The 22,424-nt window shown below is 37.3% G+C and overlaps 1 protein-coding gene and 1 non-coding gene across 2 annotated transcripts in view; both read right to left on the bottom strand.

The window, feature by feature from the left end:
* Positions 1–22,424, bottom strand: part of SAMSN1 (SAM domain, SH3 domain and nuclear localization signals 1) — a 142,332-nt gene that overhangs the window by 98,379 nt on the left and 21,529 nt on the right. The window contains exons 3-5 of the mRNA XM_039245898.1: positions 18,405–18,442; positions 15,460–15,497; positions 13,672–13,758 (exon numbers count right to left, since the gene is read on the bottom strand). Coding sequence (XP_039101829.1) covers positions 13,672–13,758; positions 15,460–15,497; positions 18,405–18,442 — 163 coding nt within the window. The remainder of the gene's footprint in view (positions 1–13,671; positions 13,759–15,459; positions 15,498–18,404; positions 18,443–22,424) is intronic.
* Positions 21,906–22,008, bottom strand: LOC120241004. Its single transcript, XR_005530806.1, has one exon. It is a non-coding gene; the product is annotated as a U6 spliceosomal RNA (small nuclear RNA).

Genomic DNA, 22,424 nt, shown 5'->3' on the forward strand with positions numbered 1-22,424 from the left:
GGGTACAGCATGTGGAATGTTAGACGATTAGGCCCACATTTTCAGGTTTGTGTTACATTTTAATGATGTCTAGTAGTACTTGGTGCTTGACACAGTACAAGTTACTAGAATGTGCTTATGAGCCATTTTTTGAGTTGTATAACTCTTTTAAATATGACAATAATGCTAAGGAATACCCAAATAACTCCTATCAACCTTTTAAAGTGGTCAAGATGGGACAATATCTATCTATCTCTGTATCTATCTATCTATCTATATATATTTAAGTTAGTTCATTCATAAAATTTATTTGTGAGAATCAGGCATTTATTTTCCTTGCATAACACTAAAAGTTGAAATGGCAACTGCTTAACCTCTTTTCTTTGTTTTATGAGGGAATAGATAGAGGATAGATAGAGTATGACTTTGGATACTAAAGTAAGATAATCTATTCTGATTTTAATTTCATTCCACTAGAGACAAAGATGTGGATTTCATACTAACATTCAATATTCCTTTAACACCAACTAAAGCCACTGTTTAAAATCTTCTATTAAAAAATGAGGTTACATTTTCCTTCTATAGCGAATAGAGCTCTACATTCTTTCTATCTGCAAAATGAGTTATAATATTGCTCTTGGGATATTGGAAAACTCCTACAACTATAATGTTGTAATATTATTAGGTAGCTCTGGTGGTTTTAAAATATGTTCATAAATTGTTTTATACTGTTCTCTTCAAAAGGTGGGTCATAGTGCCCCTCTCCTTAGTATAGGCTGGATTTAATAAATAGAATAAGGTGGAAGTGATGGTGTATGACTTCTGAGACTATGTCTTAAAAGACATTATGGTTTCCTTCTTACTCTGTGCTTTGGATCCCTCATCCTGTGAGAAGTCAAATGCCACACTATGATATACTCAAGCAGCCATATGGAAAGGCCAACAAGATGAGAGACTAATTCCTCCAAACAGCTATGAGCAAGGAGCACACACCCTTGGCTATAGCAGGGAGAGGGAGTTTGAAAACAGATCCTTCAGCCACAGGTAGCTTTTAGATGACATTTTGATTTCAACCTCATGCGAGACCCTGAGCTAGAATCACCAGCTATCCCCAAACTCGCAACACTGAAACTATGAGATAATATATGTGTGCTGTTTTAAACCCCTAATTTTGGGAGTAATATGCTATTTAGCTATAGATAACTACGATACTGGCAAAGTTATATAAAGGAAGTACTTGAAAATAAGATCAATGCATAATAAAGTTTGTTCATTTTTATATTATATCATACATAAGAACTATTTTTCGGTTGACACTGCACGTGCTATTTAAACAATCTGTCATTCTGGTGTCTTTTTTTCATGTCTTATAGTTTGTTCACAACCTTTGTTTAGAACCACCCCAAATTTCGCTGATGAAAACTAATGAAGGACCTACCTCTCCTGCTCACTAACAGGTCACGGCATAACCTTAAAGTTCTTTTCCTTTCCAGCCACCTGTTGTCAAGTGACCTCAGTTAAGTGCACCAAAAAGCAGTCCCACTTTGATCCAATCTACACATTTTTCCAACAATGGTGCGCTGCATTGGGTACAGTTTTAAGTCTTTATGTTGCCAGTGGGTTGTATATAGCCAAGGGGTTTTTGTTGTTGTTGTTGCTGCTGCTGCTGCTGTTGCTGCTGCTAATCCAGTTTTTGTCTTAAGGACTAAATGATTAACTCTCAACTATAGACACTGATTACACTGCAGGAGAATTGGAGGAGGCTAGTCTAGATGGCACAGTCAAAGCTGAGTCTAGACACCATCTAACTCTGTGGGCAAGGTTTGATCGAATATCCTAGAGCAATCAGGGTTCAGCACTAGAAAAAGTGGATTAGACACGTAAAATGCTTTCATGAGGAATACGTCCAGCTTTGAGGAATAGAAAACACAATCACAGTGGCTTAGATAAGTGTAAGTCTTACGTTTCTCCACAGCAAGAAGTCCCAACGTAAGCAGTCCAATGCGGATGTAGCAACTTCGGAATGTCACTGATGAACCAGGCTCTATGCCTTTGCCCCACCATCCTTACTTACCACGCGGTCTTTCGCCCTAGGACTGGAAGCTGCTAACTCATCAGATACCGAGTCCCAGCTTCCCGCAGGGGGAGGAGCAAAGGGCAAAGCTTTCTCAAGAGTCTTTGCTTTTTTTTTTTTCCTGAAAAGAACCTCCCCCACCCCGCCCCGCCCCACCCCTCCAGGAATTTCTAGCTATAATTCACTGATCAGAATTGGATCCCACGATCACCCTAACTACAAGGGGAGCTAAGAATTCAAATACCTAACCTTGCAGTCTCCATAGAAAAAGACATCAAAAAAAGAAATTGGTCGAAATGGGTGTGAAGTGATGTAAGCCTTAGAAGAAGAGAAACTAACACACACATCCATATGCAGACATATTTTTAAAAATTAATTCACTCAGCAACACTTTTTCCACTGAAGGAGCATAGGGAGAAAATGTTTTGGTGCAGTTCTGGGTGGGGGTGCTTGACAGTGCTTAATATCACCAGCACTGAAAATAATAAATGTTATCCCTTTTTTCTATCATGAATATGAATGACGCTCTGAAGGCTGAAAGCAACCTAAGAATTTACGTGAGAAATGAGGCATGAAACATTTTTGAAAATATATTAGCCCAAAGTCTGTATTACCGCATAGTTTATACCCTTTTCAATATGCTACAAAAGGTCTGAGCCATCAACTGAATGCTGCCAGAAAAGAACAAATAAGAACAAGGATACAAAAATAAATGCTGGGAGTCAAGTTACCCCAAGGTGTTCTTTATGGTCGGGATAATGATCACAGTTATCAGGCCATCTCTGCTTTGCTTCAAACTTTCCCCATCAGTATTTGTCCTGCAAGCTGGGTTCACCAGCAAATTTATCCCAGGCCAAGTAGTCAGAAATATTCATGGAACTAAGTTAGTATTGAAGACAGCATTCCGTAAACACTTCCTGACCCTACCTCCTGCCACTTGATTTCTAGTGCTTTCCTCTATGCCTGAGATCTTTCCTCTTATTTTGAGAACATGAAGGAAAGATGTCTAGTTGAGTGTTCTCTTTTTAATTTTTTAAAATGTTTTTTTTTATTTATTTCTGAGAAAGAGAGAGACAGTGTGAGCAGGGGAAGGTCAGAGAGAGAGGGAGACACAGGATCCAAAACAGGCTCCAGGCTCTGAGCTAGCTGTCAGCACAGAGCCCAACTCAGGGCTCAAACCCACGAACCATGAGATCATGACCTGAGCCGAAGTCGGACACTTAACCAGCTTAGCCACCCAGGCGCCCCTAGTTGAGTATTTTCTGATTGGGAATTCAGTTAATGTTAAATTCTTTTTATTAGGAATTTTAGTTTTCATTGTCCAGAATATATTTCATAGGCCTCATCACATGATAAGCATAACTATGAATATGTATTTTGTCCTATGAAGTTTATTCCATGTTAATGATATTCAGTAAAATTGCCAGCCATATGAAAATATTGACCCTGTTAAGATATTATTCACTGGGGCGCCTGGGTGGCTTAGTCGGTTGAGCGTCCGACTTTTGCTTAGGTCGTGATCTCACGTTCGTGGGTTCGAGCCCCGCGTCGGGCTCTGTGCTGACTGCCAGCTCAGAGCCTGGAGCCTGTTTCAGTCTGTGACTCCCTCTCTCTCTGACCCTCCCCTGCTCACGCTGTCTCTCTCTCTCTCTCCTAGAAATAATAAATTAAAAAAAAATAAAAAAAATATATTATTCACTATTCTTTAAATTTATTTTGAGAGAGAAAAGAGAGAGAACATGAGTGGAAGAGTACAGAGAGAGAGAGAGAGAGAGAATCCCAAGCAGGGTTCACACCATCAGTGTGGAGTCTGATGAGGGACTCAAACCCACAAACTGTGAGATCATGATCTGAGCTGAAATCAAGAGTCGGATGTTCAGCCAACTGAGCCACCCAGGCGCCCCTTCATTATTTTAATCCTTTCTACTTTCACATGGTCTTTAAATGTTCTATAATGAATATATATCTTCCTCACAATATAAAACAAAAATCAAATTCAGTTTTTCCACGAGGCTACTGTCTTCCCAGACCAGACATGAGCCAAGTTTGGGCTTGTAAAGTGAAATCGCACAGGGCATCGTATCAGTAGGCAATTGCCCATCAACCGTCTGGCTGCCATGGAGCTTCATGGTTCATGTACTTAGTCAGCATCATCAGGGCACTCATAAAAGTACCTATTCCTGGCCCCCAGGCATGATAATTCATTTGGACATGAGTGAGGCTCAGAAGTCTGCATTTTTAACAAGTATCCTGATTCTGATACAGACAGTCCCCAGGCCACATTTGGAGACACATTGCTCTGATAAGTCATCTGCTCACCTGATGAGAAGCCACAGTCTGTGCCAAAGTCCACTCTTATGGACACCACAGACAGCCAGTTTGCCCCTTCACACGAGAGAATGTGTCCCTCTCTCTGCCCTGTCTTCCAAAGGGTAAACTGCTTTGACTTTTCCTCAGTCACAAGGAGTTAAAAGATTAATAAACTGCATACCACTTCTTAATACTTAATAGTTTCTCATTAGAGTAAAATATTCTGTCATACAGAAAAAGTGTTTCTTAATTAGTTAAGTTCGATTGAATGCCTACATGAATATGAAGAGATATACTAAAGATAGATAAGACCACCCCTACTCTCCCAAATGAGAATTTCTAGATTAGATATCTCCTGCTCATCGGTCTCTGCTTATGAATTTCCCCAATTGATCTCTAGTGAAAAACTACATAGTACAAGTGAATAGTTACTATTCTAGAAGGATCATTTCTTAGCCAATGACAGTGCCAGAAAGATTGTTAAAGATTTACCTTGAACCGTTTTCTTCTAAGAACTTTTTACATCATTTTCTTCAATCTAAGACATGGTTCTAGTTTCCTGCTAAAACCCTAAAGTAGGATGTCTCTTGGCACAACACACGTCTGGGAACTCTTACTGTAAAGCAGCTTTCATTTTCTCCTGGCTATCAGACAACGTTTCACTTAGATACTGTATCTGAGTCCTCATCTAAATTTAGGAGAATGAGACTGCACATTTCGGAAATAATCTGCCAGCTGCACTTGTGAACGTGTCAATCCCTTGCAAAGAGTAAAAAGAGGAGGAAAGGGAAGAGAGGTGCCTCCAGAGACAACAGAATGTTTTAAGCATCTCCTCAATGCCAGCCATGATGCTATGTGCTTTAATAAAGTATCTCACTTCATCCTCACGACAGCCATGAGATAAAGGTTCTTTACAGACCAGTTTAACAGATCATGAAAACTGAGGCAGATAGAGATTAAGTAAATTGCCCCAAATCACAGATGTACTAAGGGGCACAGTAAGCTTCAGAGCTGTTATCAGAGCTCTGGCCATGCACTGCGTGAGAGCTCACTGGTTCAAGACCCTCAGGCAATGCGGTGTGGCCCCTCGGGAGCACAGGACTGTGACCCTGGCAGCATCAGAGCAACCGGGAGAAACTGTGGTAGATGAAAAGTTATGGTCCACTGTCTAATCTATTGGAGGGCCTCCAATAGTCTCAGGTACCAGGCTGGATTGAGGAATGCGAGCTCACCAAATCAGTCCCTCACAATTCAGATGCTGTGTCCTATCTTCCTATTGATCAGTCTACCGCACCAAGGATGGCCACTTTTAACTTTCTAATAAAACTATCAGAATGATTAAAGAGAATCTCATGGTTGTCAGAAAAATATCAAAAATCAGTATGATGCTTCAGTTGGCCCTTCTGATGCATATACTATTTTTCATTACAGGGTGAATGGCAACTATTTGGGTGTTAATTAATGTTATATTATTATTATTAGGGAGACCTGAGGTTCAAACATTCTTAATTGCCTGAACTCCTGGGCTAATTAATGCAATTTATAAGGGATATGTCAGGAATAATGGTATATGTTTTTATATCAAACATAAAAACATGAAGGACATGCCCCTCACTAAAGGTTGCCAGACAGTTCTAAGCACTTAACATAGGTCTTGTTGGGGGAAAATCCCAGCATATTAATTTAACAGGCTTAGAGCTACTTATCAAAAGGCTGTAGAGCATGATGTTTTGCATAATCAGAATGCTTTATCAACTCAAGTCATCATTGAATGTTTTCATTTATATTCCAATTCACAGACATATAAGCATATCAATTACAAAACAACCTACAATAACTAAATACAAAAAAGCTACAAGCCTAAGTATTGTACACTACATCTAGAATATTGCAGAGCTCAACAGCAAGAGGATATTCACAAAATACCACACCAAATGTTGATTGTTCACATTACCTGATAGGAAATGCCTTGTGGTTTTTTTCCTTGAAAAGTATGCATGTTATTACTCAAAAGAAAATCATCTTCATTTAGATCTATGAAAAGAGATAGATATTATATATATGTCATCAGAAATTACAGGATTTAAGAAGTTTAAGTGCAATTTAACACTCATTATAGTTTTCTTTAGTCTGTTCAGGTACTACATTGTCTAGACCATAGATGTTAGTTTTCTTAAAGATGTGTTATTCTCACAAGAAACAGATCAAAACAAAATAGAAATTTAACAACAAAAAAATGAAGAATGTTGCTGGCCATCTGTGGATCTAAACAAGCCATGGAGCTTCTGTGGGACTCAGTTTCCCTCTCAGTAATAAAAGAGTAGCATACCAACTACTAACGCCACGTCTAACCGCAACATGCTGGTATTCCATGAAGTTATCTCCTCACCTGTTTCTGTTAAACTAAATTTTCCACCCCTGGCATTTTGAGCTTCATTAGCTTATGTCTTCTCAACATGGATTATTCGTGTTGAAATTGTTTTATGCATGCTTTGGTAAAAGCTTTGGAATGTGGTATCTGTTAGCTTGAAGCTATGAAACCTATAGCAGCATTTCCCTGCCAGGTGCTGGAAAGGGGACTCCATTTATTCAGATCTGAAATGCTCATGCCCTGAAAGAAGTTGCCCTCCAAACCTCACTTAATCCAAGTCCCTTAGGTAAAGAAACTGAGACCACAGAAACCACCTGCCACAAAGCGAGTGACTCCCTCCCACCTTCACTATTCACTTGCAATTACTGCTTCAGGTTCTCACTGTTCCTTGTTCTCATAATCCCCCTGGGGGGTGGGGGGGGGGAGAAAGTGGCAGGCAAGACCTACCCTCCACACACAGTGAAAAACATGGGCGAGTTGTCCTCCAAATCCCCATCTTGGCTCTCGTGAAAGGATAAATTCCCAGCTCAGTCTCAGAGTTATTTACATCACTAACAATATTTAAAATCAGAGTAACCACATAGAATTCCAGAAAATACTTAAATTTTAAAATGAGCTGATTTTGTAAGCTGGCTCTTTGAAGCAAGATCTTCCATTACAGTGTCAGGATGCACGAAGCAGTTCAGGCAACTTTTTTTTTAAGTCTTTATATTCAGGAAAAAGAAAATCTCTGCTCTGTTCCTTAATTCCTTTTCATCTCTTCCCTGTTTGGATTCCTTTCATGTGAATTTTGGAGAACTCCGTCTATAATTATCCTTCTGAGTATGGGAAAATGGACAGTAAAATGATCACCTGTACTCTAGAATCCGGAAGCAGCATGGGAATAGGCACAATGGATTTACATTGCTTACATAACAATGTAAAGTAGAAAAATGAGTAATTTAGATGCTTCTCTGGGGAGGAATCACTAGGACTCAGCGTACTCCTGGAAGAGGTAGGGCCCAGTAGAAGCTTGAAGATGGACACAGTTTGGAAAGGTAGAAGAAAAGGAAAAATGACAAATATAGCAGCTATGAACACTGACCTATATTGTGGAATAAGTGGAACACCATTTAATTAAGTGTAAAGACTGAAACTGTTCAAGTGACAGGCAATTCTGAATATAGCATAGGAGGACATAGGGCTAGAAGAGTAAATAAGGTAAAATTTTAAAGGGCCTTGAGTGCCAAGTCAAGGAATTTGGACATAACCTACTAGACCAATGTTGCAAATATAAATATATCAGCAGGACTCAAATAAGTAACTTAACTAAATGAGGTGAGTTTTGTCAAGGAGATAATGGAAGACGTGTGGTGAGCTAAAGAGTCACCATTGCTCTTGGATTTCACAACTGAAATCACCTCAAACTTTGAGCCCAGGATTGTCAGTTTCCCTTGTGTTTTTCAAGAAGACATAAATACATGGATATTAATATAAAATTTCCTGATTTTTAAAATACTGTATGATCCAAACAAGCTTCTTCTCAGAGTAACTTCAGTTACACAGCTACCAGTATGCGGCCTCTGCTGCAGATAATGGAGGACTTTTGAGGGTCTTGGACTAAGGAAGAGACCCCAGAAAAATGGTATTTTATGAAGATAAGCCATTTGTTTTCAGGTCTGATACATTTTATGTATTTGTAATCTCCCAAATATTACCCTAAAAGAAAATATTTATAAAAAACAGAAGCAAATTGGTCCTAAATAGCAAAAGAGTTTCAATTGATGAATTAGGTAATATGCAGTTGCACTTTTCATAGATGGCCACCAAAATATCTCTCATACCACATATTCTGCAATATGAACTTGGTATGCCTCCATCAAGAAACACAGTTCTTATTGAATTGAGCTGGTCTTAGAAACTCACTTGTCACGGGACAATGCGATGGAAAGGATCCGTTGTAAGCCCCAAAACTAAGTCAGAAGAAGTCTTACAGCTTCTGCTTTGATCACTTGGGATGCTCACTCTTCAGACACTTCTTCCCATGATGTGTGAAGGTCCCTTTCATGTCCCTTCCTCTTGCAACCTAGCTCTTGGCCTAAAGGAAGCTTATGTCTCTTAGAGAGGCCACATATTGTTCTCCCGCTGAAAGTCTTCACTGAGCCCAGCCTTCAAGTTATCCCAGAAAAGGTGACAAATATATAGGCAAGAAAGAGTCTAGATGATTCCAGCCACCAGACATTTAAGTCCTTCCCAGTCAGGCAAATCTTTTCAGAAAAAGGCTTAGATATCATGAAGTACTTGCCTTGAAAAAATTCTTGACCCACAAAATCCATGAGTCTAATAAAACATTGTTTAATGCCCTTAATTTTGGGGATAATTTGGGGTGCCTGGGTAGCTCAGTCTGTTAGGCATTCGACTCTTGATTTCAGCTCAGGTCATAATCTCATGGTTTGTGAGTTTGAGCCCCACATGGGACTCTACTCTGACAGTGCAGAGCCTACTTTGGATATTGTCTCCCTTTCTGTCTTCTTCTTCTCCACTCTCAAAAATAAATAAATAAATAAATATTTTTATTGAAAAACAGTTGTGGGATAGTTTGTTTGCAGCAACAAAATTATCAGAACACCCATAAACTACATAAGTGAGTCACAAGCAGCAATGTACATAGGAATGCACTATTCAACATCAATATTCGGACTCCAATTGTCCTCAAATGCAGATGTGGAGAAGAAACGAGATTAGGTAAAAAAAAAAAAAAAAAAAAAAAAAGCAATATTTCTAATCAGGTTTTAGGTGATTCTAATGAAGATATTTCTGACCATAGTTAGGCAACTATAATCCTAATAAGAACTCCCCTAAAGAATTAAAGAGAAATTCAATTGTACAAACTACCAGGATGCTGAATGTTCTCATCACTCGATTCAGAAAGACCTCTTTAGATGTAAGAGGTGCACTCATAGTGGCCTTTTTTCAGGGAGTTTATTCCCACAGGATGAGCAAATAGATGTTCAGCTATGAAATAGGGCTTCTCTCTGTCACTCCTCACGTAATCCAGTCTAACCAAAGTTAAATTACATGCTCTGGGGAAACAATTTTTATTTATTTATTCTTAAATGTATTTATTTATTTTGAGAAGGGGTGTGGGGCAGAAAAAGAGAAAATCCCAAGCAGGCTCCCCACTGTCAGCACAGGGCCTAATGTGTGGCTCAATCTCACTAACCGTGAGTTCATGACCTGAGACAAAAATCAAGAGTCATGTGCTTAACCTACTGAGTCACTCAGGCTCCCCAGGAAATCAGTTTTAAATTAGATTGTGGTCCCTGAAAATTAAACAGAATAATAAATATGTTTGTGACTTTATACGTTTGCTACCTTGAAAATGAGGGTATCAACCCAACAAAGAAAAAGAATTAATAAGGTTTGGAAAAATTAAGTAAAAATATTTATAGGTTTACTCTGAAGATGATGGCCAAGTAATAATAATGACCAGAATCCAGGAAAGGTTTCAAAGAAATAGCAATTCAAATGCTAAATTGGAAGGGGCTGACAACATCCCTCCCCTACTAGGTTTTTTTGATAATGAATCTCATCAAAATCACATGTAAAGGGTATTCCTAAGATAATTTCACACTAGTATGGGTGAAACAAATATTCCTTCCAATACTACCCATCTTTCTTGGCCTTATCCAATTCCTTACTTCTTTTCCTAACAGGTCAAATATTTTTTGCCATATTTTCTCTTTTATGGAATAGTCTGTCATGGTCATGTTGTTGGAAAAATCTCTAAATATGTTCTGTGTCCTTTTTATTATTAAAAAAATTTGCTTTGTTTTTATTGTTTGTACTTTCTGACATTAAATATAAAAACTTTGTTCTGGATCCTGTCTTTATTTAAATCAAATCTTGAACTTAGAGAAACTCCAATTCACAGATTTCAAAGTTTGTTCTTTTCAGACTTTTATTTTCTTCATAAAATTAAGTCCAAAATAAATTTTAAACTTTAAAATTTGATTTTCATTTACTAAAATATGTATATTATGAATATTCTGGCTGTTTGTGATGCAGAAAATACAATTAATATGAATTACAAATTAATTTTCCTTGATACCTACACTTTGCCAATGCTTCTGTCATAAAGTCCTGAGCACTCAATTTATCCTGCATTTATTTTACAGATGTAGTCTCTTTTAACAGCACAGATGGAGGTTTAGATAAAACTCTTCTTATAAGAAGGAAATGGACTAGATAAACTAAAAATATTATGCTTCTGGCACTCAACTTACTCTGATAAATTTTGTCTTAACTGACATAACACAGTCTTTTATCAAGCCATGTGAATATCTTTATGGATTAAAACACCAGGCAAAACAAATCCTTGGCTAAACATAGCCTGTGGATGTTTCTTTCGTCAGGCCCCAATATTCTTTAGGCCTAAAATGCTGTTGATGTATGTCATGTAGAAATACTATTTTGAAATTGAAAAGGAGAGAAATGGCCTTTCATTTTTTATTTATTTTTTTATAGTTTGTCTTCGAATTTGTAAGGGATTCTTTAGGAGTTAGTGCCACTCCTACCATTTAATTTCCTATATATTTTCTTCTATTTTATTGAGGCTGTCTTTAAAATGTCATCATTCGTTTCAATAAAATAATGGGCTCTGGACGATAGCAAGGATGCACCTTCCGATCTTCGTCTCACTAAACCTCACAGACTGCCTATCCTCAGACACAATAAACCTCTCTGAAGTAATTATCCAATTAACAGTTGAAAAGTAGTGTTTAAAACGAGAAAGAAATATTATGGGTTGATGTGTAGGGCACTAATTGCCTAGAAATACTCTGAGCTTTCCAAATGAAGCTACTCCACCTATAAAGTTCAAGTCCACAACACGCAGCCCTCCCTCCCCACTGAATTTTTCCCCTCAATTTACAGCGGCACCGACAGGCTTGGTCTCAGGCCATCAACTCTCTCTAGCACAGCATTAATCCCTAGGAAATGTCCTGTGACTCAGCTGCTACGCTGAAATGTCGGCTGAACTTTTACACACACACACACACACGCACGCACGCATGCACAGACACACACGCACACAGATACACATACAGGATATACGGTAGCTCAAGAATCTGAAAAATAACCAAAGCTGAGAAGGTTTCTGTAAAGGATTTCTTGTTTATTTTTCTTCTCTGACAAAGGTCAGATCACTAATCAGAATCACTTCACCTTAAGCCAAGATTTTTTATTGGAGTGCCGAAATAGAATCACCTGCCTATGACTCCTCAATTAAAAAAAAAAATCTCACAAAGGCAGTTTTTAGCGAATAGAATTCTTGAAGAAATTTTTGGCAAAATCTACAATGTATAGTGCAAGTATAACTTTTTGATCCATAGATCAATATACAACAATCTAAAAAATCACATGTGTTTACTAAAAGGATGGATGGATGGATGATGTGGATGAATGTTTGACTAATCTACAGAGAATATGAATGAATATAGCTGGCATCCCCGGAGTGAAGATAGAATCCAATCAAAACATGATATTATTAAAACATTTCATATGTTGTGATTAAAAGGAAATATCTATGGGGCGCCTAGGTGGCTCAGTCAGTTAAGCATCTGACTATTGATTTTGGCTAAGGTCAAAAAAACAAAAAAAAGGAAGGAAAATATCTAAGTCCCAGTGTTTCATCTATTTATTTGCAATAGAGAAAATTATAAATATTTAAAAATTCAGTTAAATTTATTCACCAAAATGTTACATAATCTTGACTAAAACTAAAATATTTAAAAACAAATTATTTTTTAAAATAATTACTTTGTAAATCTAAGAGCAGTGTTAAGAAAAAGGTAAGATCTGAACAGAATATGTAATCAAATCATTAAATTCCTAATGATAAAAATGCATTAAAATTTCCTTTGTCCCAAGATATTAAAAATATTTTTAATTAAAAATTAGAAACTCTTAAATAATCAGTAACTAATATAATCAAGTATTTCTTCTTCTCAGTAACATCAGAAGGAGAATATCAAGCAGTTAACATTTTATGCTGTGGTTCATCTTTGTGAAGTCTTAAGACTTTTTGTTTTATTCATTACCCTCCCAAAGTTAAATAATTATAATTATAAAGTCATTTATTATTAATACATTTTTATACCAGCCTGCTAATTTTTGCTTCTTGGGAATTTTTAAGTTACGAAATGATGTAATTTTGTATTAATAATCAAGATTATTCGGGGCTCCTGAGTGGCTTAGTCGGTTAAGCGTCCAACTTTCGCTTAGGTCATGATCTCGCAGTTTGTGGGTTCGAGCCCGGCGTCGGGCTCTGTGCTGACTGCCAGCTCAGAGCTTGGAGCCTGTTTCAGTCTGTGACTCCCTCTCCCTCTGACCCTCCCCTGCTCATGCTGTCTCTCTCTCTCTCCTAGAAATAAATAAAACATTAAAAAAAAATCAAGATTATTCTTTTTGTATTTTTTAAGGAAAACTTAAATGTAACAAATATTAATATACTGATGTTATTTTTAGAGGGTTTTTCTTTTTTTTTTTTATTTTTTTTTTACAAATAGTTTATTGTCAAATTAGTTTCTACATAACACTCAGTGCTCATCCCCAAAGTGCCCTTAGAGGGTTTTTCTATATGCTGATGTTTAAAACATTATAAAATTCCTATAGACATTAAAGACTTTCAAATACTATTTGCAATTGATTCTGTGTTTCAACAGGCAATCTAATTAGATTCCACTTTCTTTCTATATGTCTGTATGTATCTATGTACACCCAGACACATGTATATATGCTATTAATAATATATATTTTCTATTCTAGCTGTTTTTCCTTTTTAAGTGGACCACAATGCCTGGCTTATTTTAATAGAGAAAGATGTAAATTTTTCTTACCTGCCCTTTAAACTACTTTGGGACAATGCAAAGTCAGCTGAACTAAATTTAGCAATTACCTTTTAGCTGACAGAGCCTTCTGATGTGGGAATCATTCTCTGGCTTGCTGGGTTCTTGCCAGATTGTGTCATTCACCATTTTCCTTTCTAAAAAAGCAGAGGATTGGTTAGCAGAATTCACAGTAACATCTGTCCAGGAAGTGTAAGAAATTTAAATTCAAAACAAGATCGGCACACAGTTGTAACTTGGTAACTGATAAGAGAGCTCTCCAGAATGGAGAGTTCTAGTCCCTGATGGACAACCCCAAGTGTCCTATGGACTCCCATTTATTTCCATAAACTCCATAAGCATCCAAGCATATGTGGTAGAATGCTGCTATTGAAATACTTGTTGATAGTTTCTGATTATGTTATTGTTTGAAGTATTTTTTCTTTTTTTCTTTTTTTTAAAACTTCTACACCTAAGTTCAAGTGTCCTCACCCTCCACATTCCTCATCATTTTTAACAAGATGACTAAGTGTGTAGAGAGTACATCTATGATCTTGAGTGAAAGAATGGTGACTTTCTCAGCCTCATCCTCCCAACACCTAGAACAGGGCCTGCGCATGCTGTGAAAAACTGAATTGTACTGAAATGAAGAATTAGAATCCCTTCTAGTCTACTTACCAAAGACTAATCATCCACAAATATGCTCTCATATTGGTAATGTAAATTTAACATAATGCAACCAAGGTATCACATGGAAACAGTCAGCATACTTGTGCTGTTTATAAAGTCACTATTTACTCTCATATTTGACTATGGTGAAGGCAGTCCAGCATCAAGAAATATGTTGGGATGGAAAAACGTATAGCCTCATGTGTACAAACTGCATAGCATGTTATGAGAATAAATCTGAATGGAAAACAAAACTGTGCCTTACTTCCTTTCATTTAAGATTCTGCATTATTTAAATCAGGGCCGATATTCAAAGTAACTATTTGCCTACAGGGTCTTCAGTAGTGAGATAGGACACAGCCCCTAGGGATGCTGCTCCTGGAAGAATGTGAGACCTGATTACAATGCAGACACCCTTAGAAGGTGCTTCCATTGATGGTCATCATTTTGGTCCGAATGAGCTTTTCAGATCCACCTAGAAGACTGGTTTTTGTAAAGACAGGGAAAGAAGTTTGAGCATTCAGTTCCTAGACTCTGCTGGGGATAAAGGGCACCCACAAGTCTGACAAACTACCTGAAAATGAATTATTGAGTGAATAATCCAGATGTTTTGCCACTGTGACTATTTTATAATTAGTGATACTATACTCTGTAAGAGGAGAGACATTATCCATTAGCTTTCTAAAAGTGATTAATAGAATTAGATATTTACTTCAGAATTAAAATACAGATAGTGTATTGCCTTTATTATTACTACAGATAGTGCAATAACAAAAACTAAAGAAAAGTTCTGGTGTTAGAAGAGTCTTTTGTAATACAAGCATTTTTTATTTCTTTTTTATTCACTCTTAGATTCATATATCTAAAAAAGATACTGAAGAGGTCACCTTGACCATGGTCAGCCAAGCTAAAGTTGGGAAGCTGGAAGATAATCAGCCAATAAACCATCAAAGAGAATTATATTTTTAATGTAAAAGGTAATTATTCTGAATAAATCAATGATTTCTTTGTCTTGGCTATTTATAGTTAGAGTGGAATCACATTCCTTTTCTAAATATCCTCTGTAGACTTCAGAAACAACTCAATTTGACTTCCATTAATCACTTATTGTTGCTTTATGGAAGTAGCGGAAGAAAAGAACTTTTGGGGAAACATATTATCTGCATGAAGTAATCTTATAAACTACAAACCAAATCCTTGGCTTTCAGACATAGATCTCTGGATTGACCTATAAGAATAAAAGACACAGATATTTAAGTCTACATCTAGTAAATAAAAGTTTTAACCAGAAAGAAATTAGATCACCAAGACATGTTTGCAATACCTTTGAGACCAGAAATAAATTCTACCGCTAACTAAGGTCTATAAATGGCTCTGAATTTTTCTGACCCTAGCTGGCAAAGTGCAGTTATTATAAGTATAATCTTGGCCTGGAAATTTCTATGCAACATTCATAAAACCCACACACACAAAAAGTGGTCCATTTTTACATGAAAGTGTCTCAAACTGGTCAATAAATAGTTAATGTGGAAAAGCCCTTTTTAAAATAATTCTGTTCAATAAATACAGAAAGAATGAGAGAAACTGAATATAATCATGTACAATACCTAATGAAACGATAGATCTAGGCAATAATCAACAACTGAAGTTAAAACTTTTAATTGAAAGGCTGATAGGCAACTTTGTGCTGGATAGATCAGCCAGATACCATCTGAACCCACTAAGCAAATTCACAGTCATAAAAACAGACACAACCACATATATGGGCTTCCAATGTAATGTAACAGGAAGTATATAGTCACTGATGACCTACTTTTAAAATATATATACATATATCAAACTTGAACATTATCAAGCCTTGAGATTAACTAAAAAATTTACAGGAAACATAGAGGATAAAAGAACAAGTGTTTTTTTGTTTTTTTTTTTTTTAATACCACAATGATGCAATCAGCAAAGTTAAAAAATATGGAAAATTCCTCAGCACAAACAATCCAGGTTCTTCAACAAATCAATGGAAAAGGACCTATGAATTAAGAGACATGAACTGAATGCATTGCATAGTTCCTGTTTGGATAATGATTCAAGTTAACTATTAAAAAAGCACATGCAACTATCAGAAAAATTTTAACATTGAACATATATTTGGTCATATTATGCAATCTTTTTTCATTGTTGTTGTTCCAGTGCAGTGATAGTATCATAGTTATGCTTTTAAAACTACAGTGCTTGCTTTTAAAACATTTTTTAATGTTTTTTATTTATTTCTGAGAGAGAGAGACAGTGTGAGCAGTTGAGGGTCAGAGAGAGAGGGAGACACAGAATCTGAAACAGGCTCCAGGCTCTGAGCTAGCTGTCAGCACAGAGCCCGATGCGGGGCTTGAACCCACGAAATGTGAGATCATGATCTGAGCCGAAACGGACTGAGCCACCCAGGCGCTTCACAGTGCTTGCCTTTTAACAATATGTATCAATACATGAAATTACATGTCTGGGATAGGCTTTAAAAAAATACTGGAGATTGAAGGGCTGGAGAGTCAAATGGGTAGAAACGAAACAAGTTTGACTGGAGACTGATCCTTGTTCAAGCTTGGTGATGTGAGTTCATTATTATCTCATTTTTTATGTATAATTGAAAATCTCCATAATTAACTGTCTAAAACAGAGAGGATAGGACTCTGCTGACTCAATCATGTTAATTATTTTGTGCACTGAGTGAACACACACATGTCCTGTACATATAGTTAACTTTGTTATGGTTTAAGTGTTTTCTACTATTTAAGTCATTAAATTAAAGCCAAGTTCACCTTTTCTTAAGCTCAGAAAAAAACCTGCATATAACTTTTTTTCTTTACCATTTTATTTTGGTTTGTTGTTTGTTTTTTTTATGTAAATACTGAGGACACCTCTTAGCAAATAATAAGTATTCCAAAACAGCTATTATTTATACTATCCTTAGGTGAAGTAGGTACATGACAACAAGAGATGTTGTTCCCTTTAGAGGAGTGGTGGACAAAAGAATTAAGAAACTCAAGAGTCTTCAGTTTGATTTTATGTGGTTGGAATCCGAGGAGCAGGTTAACTGATTTTGGAAAATCCTAATTCGGCGAGCATCAGGAGCTTCCCCTTCATCCATTCCCCAACCATCCCTCCGTGTTTTGGCATCCTCTAATCTATAGAAGCATCAATCATAAGCCAATAGCTGAAATTTCGTTAAGTATTTTATTTGGAATTGGTGAGTTCCTTATCCGTGGATGAATAAAAAGCTACATTGGCACGGCAGTTTTTAAGCCCAAGAGAACACTGCCAAAAAAACTCCTTCTTCACTCCAGCTCAGGCTTAAAATGCCACTTGCGTAGTTTAAGTGCTTAACTCTGGCTAAAATACAACTACCCTTGCCTAGCAGGTGCTGTAAGCTGTTAATCATCCAATTACCTACTTACTATGGATGTGTTTTATATTCTTCCTGGGAGAAAGCTTTGAGCATGAAGGGGAGGAAAGTGTAGGAAAGCAGAGAATGCCTTGGGGGCAGGAGAGCAAGGCTGTCCAGAAACACTATATCCAGAGAGAATTTCATCTGTTAACAATTTGGTCTCAGACCATTCCAGAGTGCAGGGAGGCTATTCTGTATCATCAGCGACCAATTTGGAAATTTCCCCACACACCAACTTCCGGTCCCTATGTATTTCCTTATTAGTTAAAATCTCATTACCTTATGCAACATGTGTGTGTCACATCCTGCGGCAGCTTGATGTGCTAAATGTAAAGCCAAGCCTGACCCAAATAACCCAAATCTCTTTGCAAACACATTTTTATTTGGATTAGAAGAACTCTTCAGAAGATTTATAGGTCACCAATTGAAGCATGTTTTGGAGGAGGCTCCCACTTTAATCTGAGCCTAGTTTAAACACATGTTTCTTCTGGAAATTGAATTTTCACATCCTGTGTACAGGAATGTCACTGCACAGGTTTCCTATGTATCAGCATAAACAGAGAAATGGTAACAAAGCAAAACCTATCTAGATTTGTACACGACAATTTTTAAAGTGCACTTTGACAGGAAAACCACTAAAATATTCCACTCAACGTTATAGAACTAAGAGACCAGAAAGTTTTCAAAGTAAACTTGACTTACTTTCTTTTCGGTTTTGCATTCTCAAAATCAGAAACTTCCTGAAAAATAAAAGAAAAAATAAAATAAAATAATACTACTCTACAAAATCAGAAGGAGAATTCAAGTATGGTTCACCTTTGAGTATAATCCAAACAGAGCTCATTTCCCTTTCCTACAAAAATGACTTGCGTTTCCCCCTTGTATTTTATAACTACATCATAGAATCTGGGTTCAAGATTTTTTTCCTCCTTTGATCTTTGTAGCTTTGAGAAATGTAGAGTGTTTTCCTTATTAACTAGGGCATATACTTCATTCTAAGCCCTGGCCAGTTAATAAAGCAAGTCTTTTAAGTAAAAACATTCAATTAAATCCTCATAACCTCGACTTTCTATTCCCCATCAACCTACGGACACCAAGGGGAGAGATACACACCAGAGCATCCAATTACGTCATATAGTACTTTCCTTTAAGAAAGTTTGACCCATCACAATACACAGAGCATGTTGAAATACACCTGTGATTCATCTGGCCTTTCTCTTCAGAGCAACTGAATGCTGTGTAAAACCCCTTACACTTTTCGGGGAAGACTATGTCGCCACATCTTTCACCATCATTGAAAGAGCTTGAACTGCTCCAAGGCACCTTTAAGAACCTTGTAGATTTTCTTGTTATCATGCATCTTCTCTTTCATTCAAAAATCATTATTGCTTTTGATGTTCAAAGTGCTTTTTGAACATCTGTTATGTCATAGGCAACAGAGCATGTTGTCGAGAGGTTTGATCGGTGTGGAAGGAATTTGTGCAGTGACGGATATGGGAACCAATGTTCCACAGAGAGGGAGAAACACAAGTGCAGACGTAGGAGAAAGTAGTGAATGAAAATCAGACAAAGGAAAATTGGTTTCCAATGGTTGATGGTGTTAGTCTGAGCACTGCCAAATCCAGGATAATTTCTCCCATACAGAGTAACTGAGGGGGCCATGTCTCCAACCCTTACTGTGTTTTTATCAAGACTTAACTCTTAAGGACGATTTGAATTACCTGAATCTACTGTTGAGTAGAGGGTCACTGAAAATTTCCTATGCTGAAACGCAGTCCCTTAACTTGAGGATAGGTTTTGCTAACGTACAATGCCTGTGGATCACCCAAAAGACGATGTCTGGTAGGAAATCGGTGGAAGTGGAGGTAAATATGTGCGAGTCATGAACCAAGCCCTGAGGTGAGTTGGGATATCAAAAGACCTTTGAGGAGTTAATGATCAGAATGACCGCTTTCAATTCTCTATGCTTTGTCACCATGTATCCTAAAAATAGTCCATCTCTATTCATGGTCTTTTTGTGAAATTCTTTCAGTCTTGGTCTAGATGTCTCCACACATCAGCCTAAAAGCCAACTGTGTTCCTTTCACCACAACCAGCAACCACACTAACTTTGTGAAGATCATTAGGAAAGAGGACCACCATCTATCTTTGTAGTTCTATTTGCCTGTCACATATATTTGGAATTTAGCTAGGAAGTAGCAAGTTCCATGTTCACATAATCTACATACTCTGGGCCAAATATGTTTCAATAATCAGAATCCACTGTTCTGAGTCTCATGAATTTGTTGTAGGGTTCAGGTAAGTTTACTCAGATTGCAAGTCCTGGACTCTTCAAAACATATTCCACCTCTTTTTAGTATAAGAGTGGTATCTGGTCTAGAGTTAACCAGTGCAAAATGTCGATTTGCGATAAGAAAGATGGGGAACATTAGATATCTCTTGTATTGTTTTGTTTTGTTTTGTTTGTTTTATTTTTTCAATTGTTTTAAGTTTATATATTTATTTTTGAGAAAGAGAGAGAGAGATGGGGGGAGGGGCAGAGAGAGAGGAGAGAGAGAATCCCAAACAGGCTCCACACTGTCAGCATGGAGCCCAGTGTGGAGCTCAAACTCACAAAATGTGAGATCATTTAGAAACCATGAGTCAGACGCTTAACTGACTGAGCCACCCAGGTGCCCTGTTTTCTTATTTTAAATTTACTTATTTACTATGTGTGTGTGATAGAGAGAGAGCAAGTGAAGGAGGGATAGGGAGAAAAGGAGAGAGAACTCAAGCAGGTTCCATGCTGCCAGTGCAGAGCCCGATACAGGACTCAGTCTCATGAATGTGAGATCATGACCTGAGCAAAAGTAAAGAGTCAATGCTTAACCAACTGAAGCCACTCAGGTGTCCTTTCTTCACTTTAATCATTCAAATCACAGTACTTGTAAATTAACCTATTATATCAGTAATTCATTATTTCAATTTTAAAATAAAATATGCTAAAGTTTGTTTTGTGCTACATGAAAAATGCTACCAAAGAGATTAACTCCAGAGGGCTAACAAAACCTGTGTGCAATTGAGCCCTATGTCTTTGAGTTTGGGACAGGGGGCATATTATTCAAGCACAGTCTCCTGCCTCACATGGGTAAAGTCTTGGCTAATTGAATACAACTAGGTGCTGAGCCCACACAGAACTGGTCAAATATATGTGGCTGTAGATTGTAGTAAAAGGGACACAGCTCTGAGCTGAGATTTGGGGACATCTGGATCAAGACTGAAGGATTTCGTAAGACCAGGAATAGGCATTGGTTATTTTTAGGACATATATTGTCACAACCTTCTCTAGATACTATCCACTTTGTTCTGTTTATTGGAAAGCAGGTAATCCAATTTTTACTTGTAATGAATCACTTCAATTTGGAGATTTTTTGGAGGGGGGGGCTTCAGGAGTAGAATTTAGTGATTCATCACTTACATAGAATACCCAGTGCTTGGGGTGCCCGGGTGGCTCAGTCGGTTAAATGGCCGACTTTGGCTCAGGTCATGATCTTGCAGTCCATGGGTTCGAGCCCTGCGTCGGACTCTGTGCTGACAGCTCAGAGCCTGGAGACTGTTTCAGATTCTGTGTTTCCCCCTCTCTCTACCCCTCCCCAGCTCGTGCTCTGTCTCTGTCTGTCTCAAAAATAAATAAATGTTAAAAAAAAAGCAATACCCAGTGCTCATCACAAGTGCCCTCCTTAATGCCCATCACCCACTTAGCCCACCTCCCCACCAGAAACCCTCCGTTTGTTCTCTATAGTTAAGAGTCTCTTATGGTTTGCCTCCCTCTGTGTTTTTTATCTTATTTTTCCTACTTTTCTTCTGTGTTCATCTGTTTTGTTTCTTAAATTCCACATATGAGTGAATTATTTTCTTTCTCTGACTTATTTTGCCTAGCTTAATACATTCGAATCCCATCCATGTTGTTGCAAATGGCAAGATTTTATTGTTTTGATGGCTGAGTAATATTCCACTGTATGTATATATGTGTGGGTATATATACACACACATATATATATATGGTGTATCTATATATATGTATATATGTGTATATATATATACCACATCTTCTTTATCCAGTCATTAGTCCGATGGCCATTTGGGCTCTTTCCATAATTCATCTCTTGTTGATAATGCTGCTATAAACATTGGGGTACATGTGCCCCATCGAACAGCATTTTTAAAACTATGAAATGCTTCGCAAATTTACATGTCATCCTTGCACAGGGGCCATGCTAATCTTCCCTTTATCATTCCAATTTTATTATATATGCTGCAAAAGCAAGCACTAGAGATTTTTTGCTAAAGAGTCTGTAATGGTTACTTTGAAAAAAGAATTTGAGGGGTGCCTGGCTGGCTCAGTCTGAAGAGCATGCAATTCTTGATTGTGAGTTTGAACCCCATGTTGGGAGTGGAGATTACTTAAATAAATAAAACCTAAAAAAAAGATTTTAGTTCAAACTTCTCTTAATCCCTATTAAGATATAAGAGTTAATGTTGTTTTGCTTCTGCAACCTCCTACTAGAGGGTAGGGAGAGTCAAACACACTAAATGTGTGTCTGAAGTGTGCTTATATGGAGGAAAGGGATTACTCAAACAAAGCACATCTACTTCATTAATAATGGTCTGTTCACTGGGTGTTGCCTAGTTATACATTACTACTGAATTGGTTAAGCAATTTTTAGTACTACTTGTACCAGA

This window comes from Hyaena hyaena, unplaced genomic scaffold, assembly GCF_003009895.1.
Source record: "Hyaena hyaena isolate Hyena2069 unplaced genomic scaffold, ASM300989v1 scaffold_272, whole genome shotgun sequence".
NCBI lineage: Eukaryota > Metazoa > Chordata > Mammalia > Carnivora > Hyaenidae > Hyaena > Hyaena hyaena.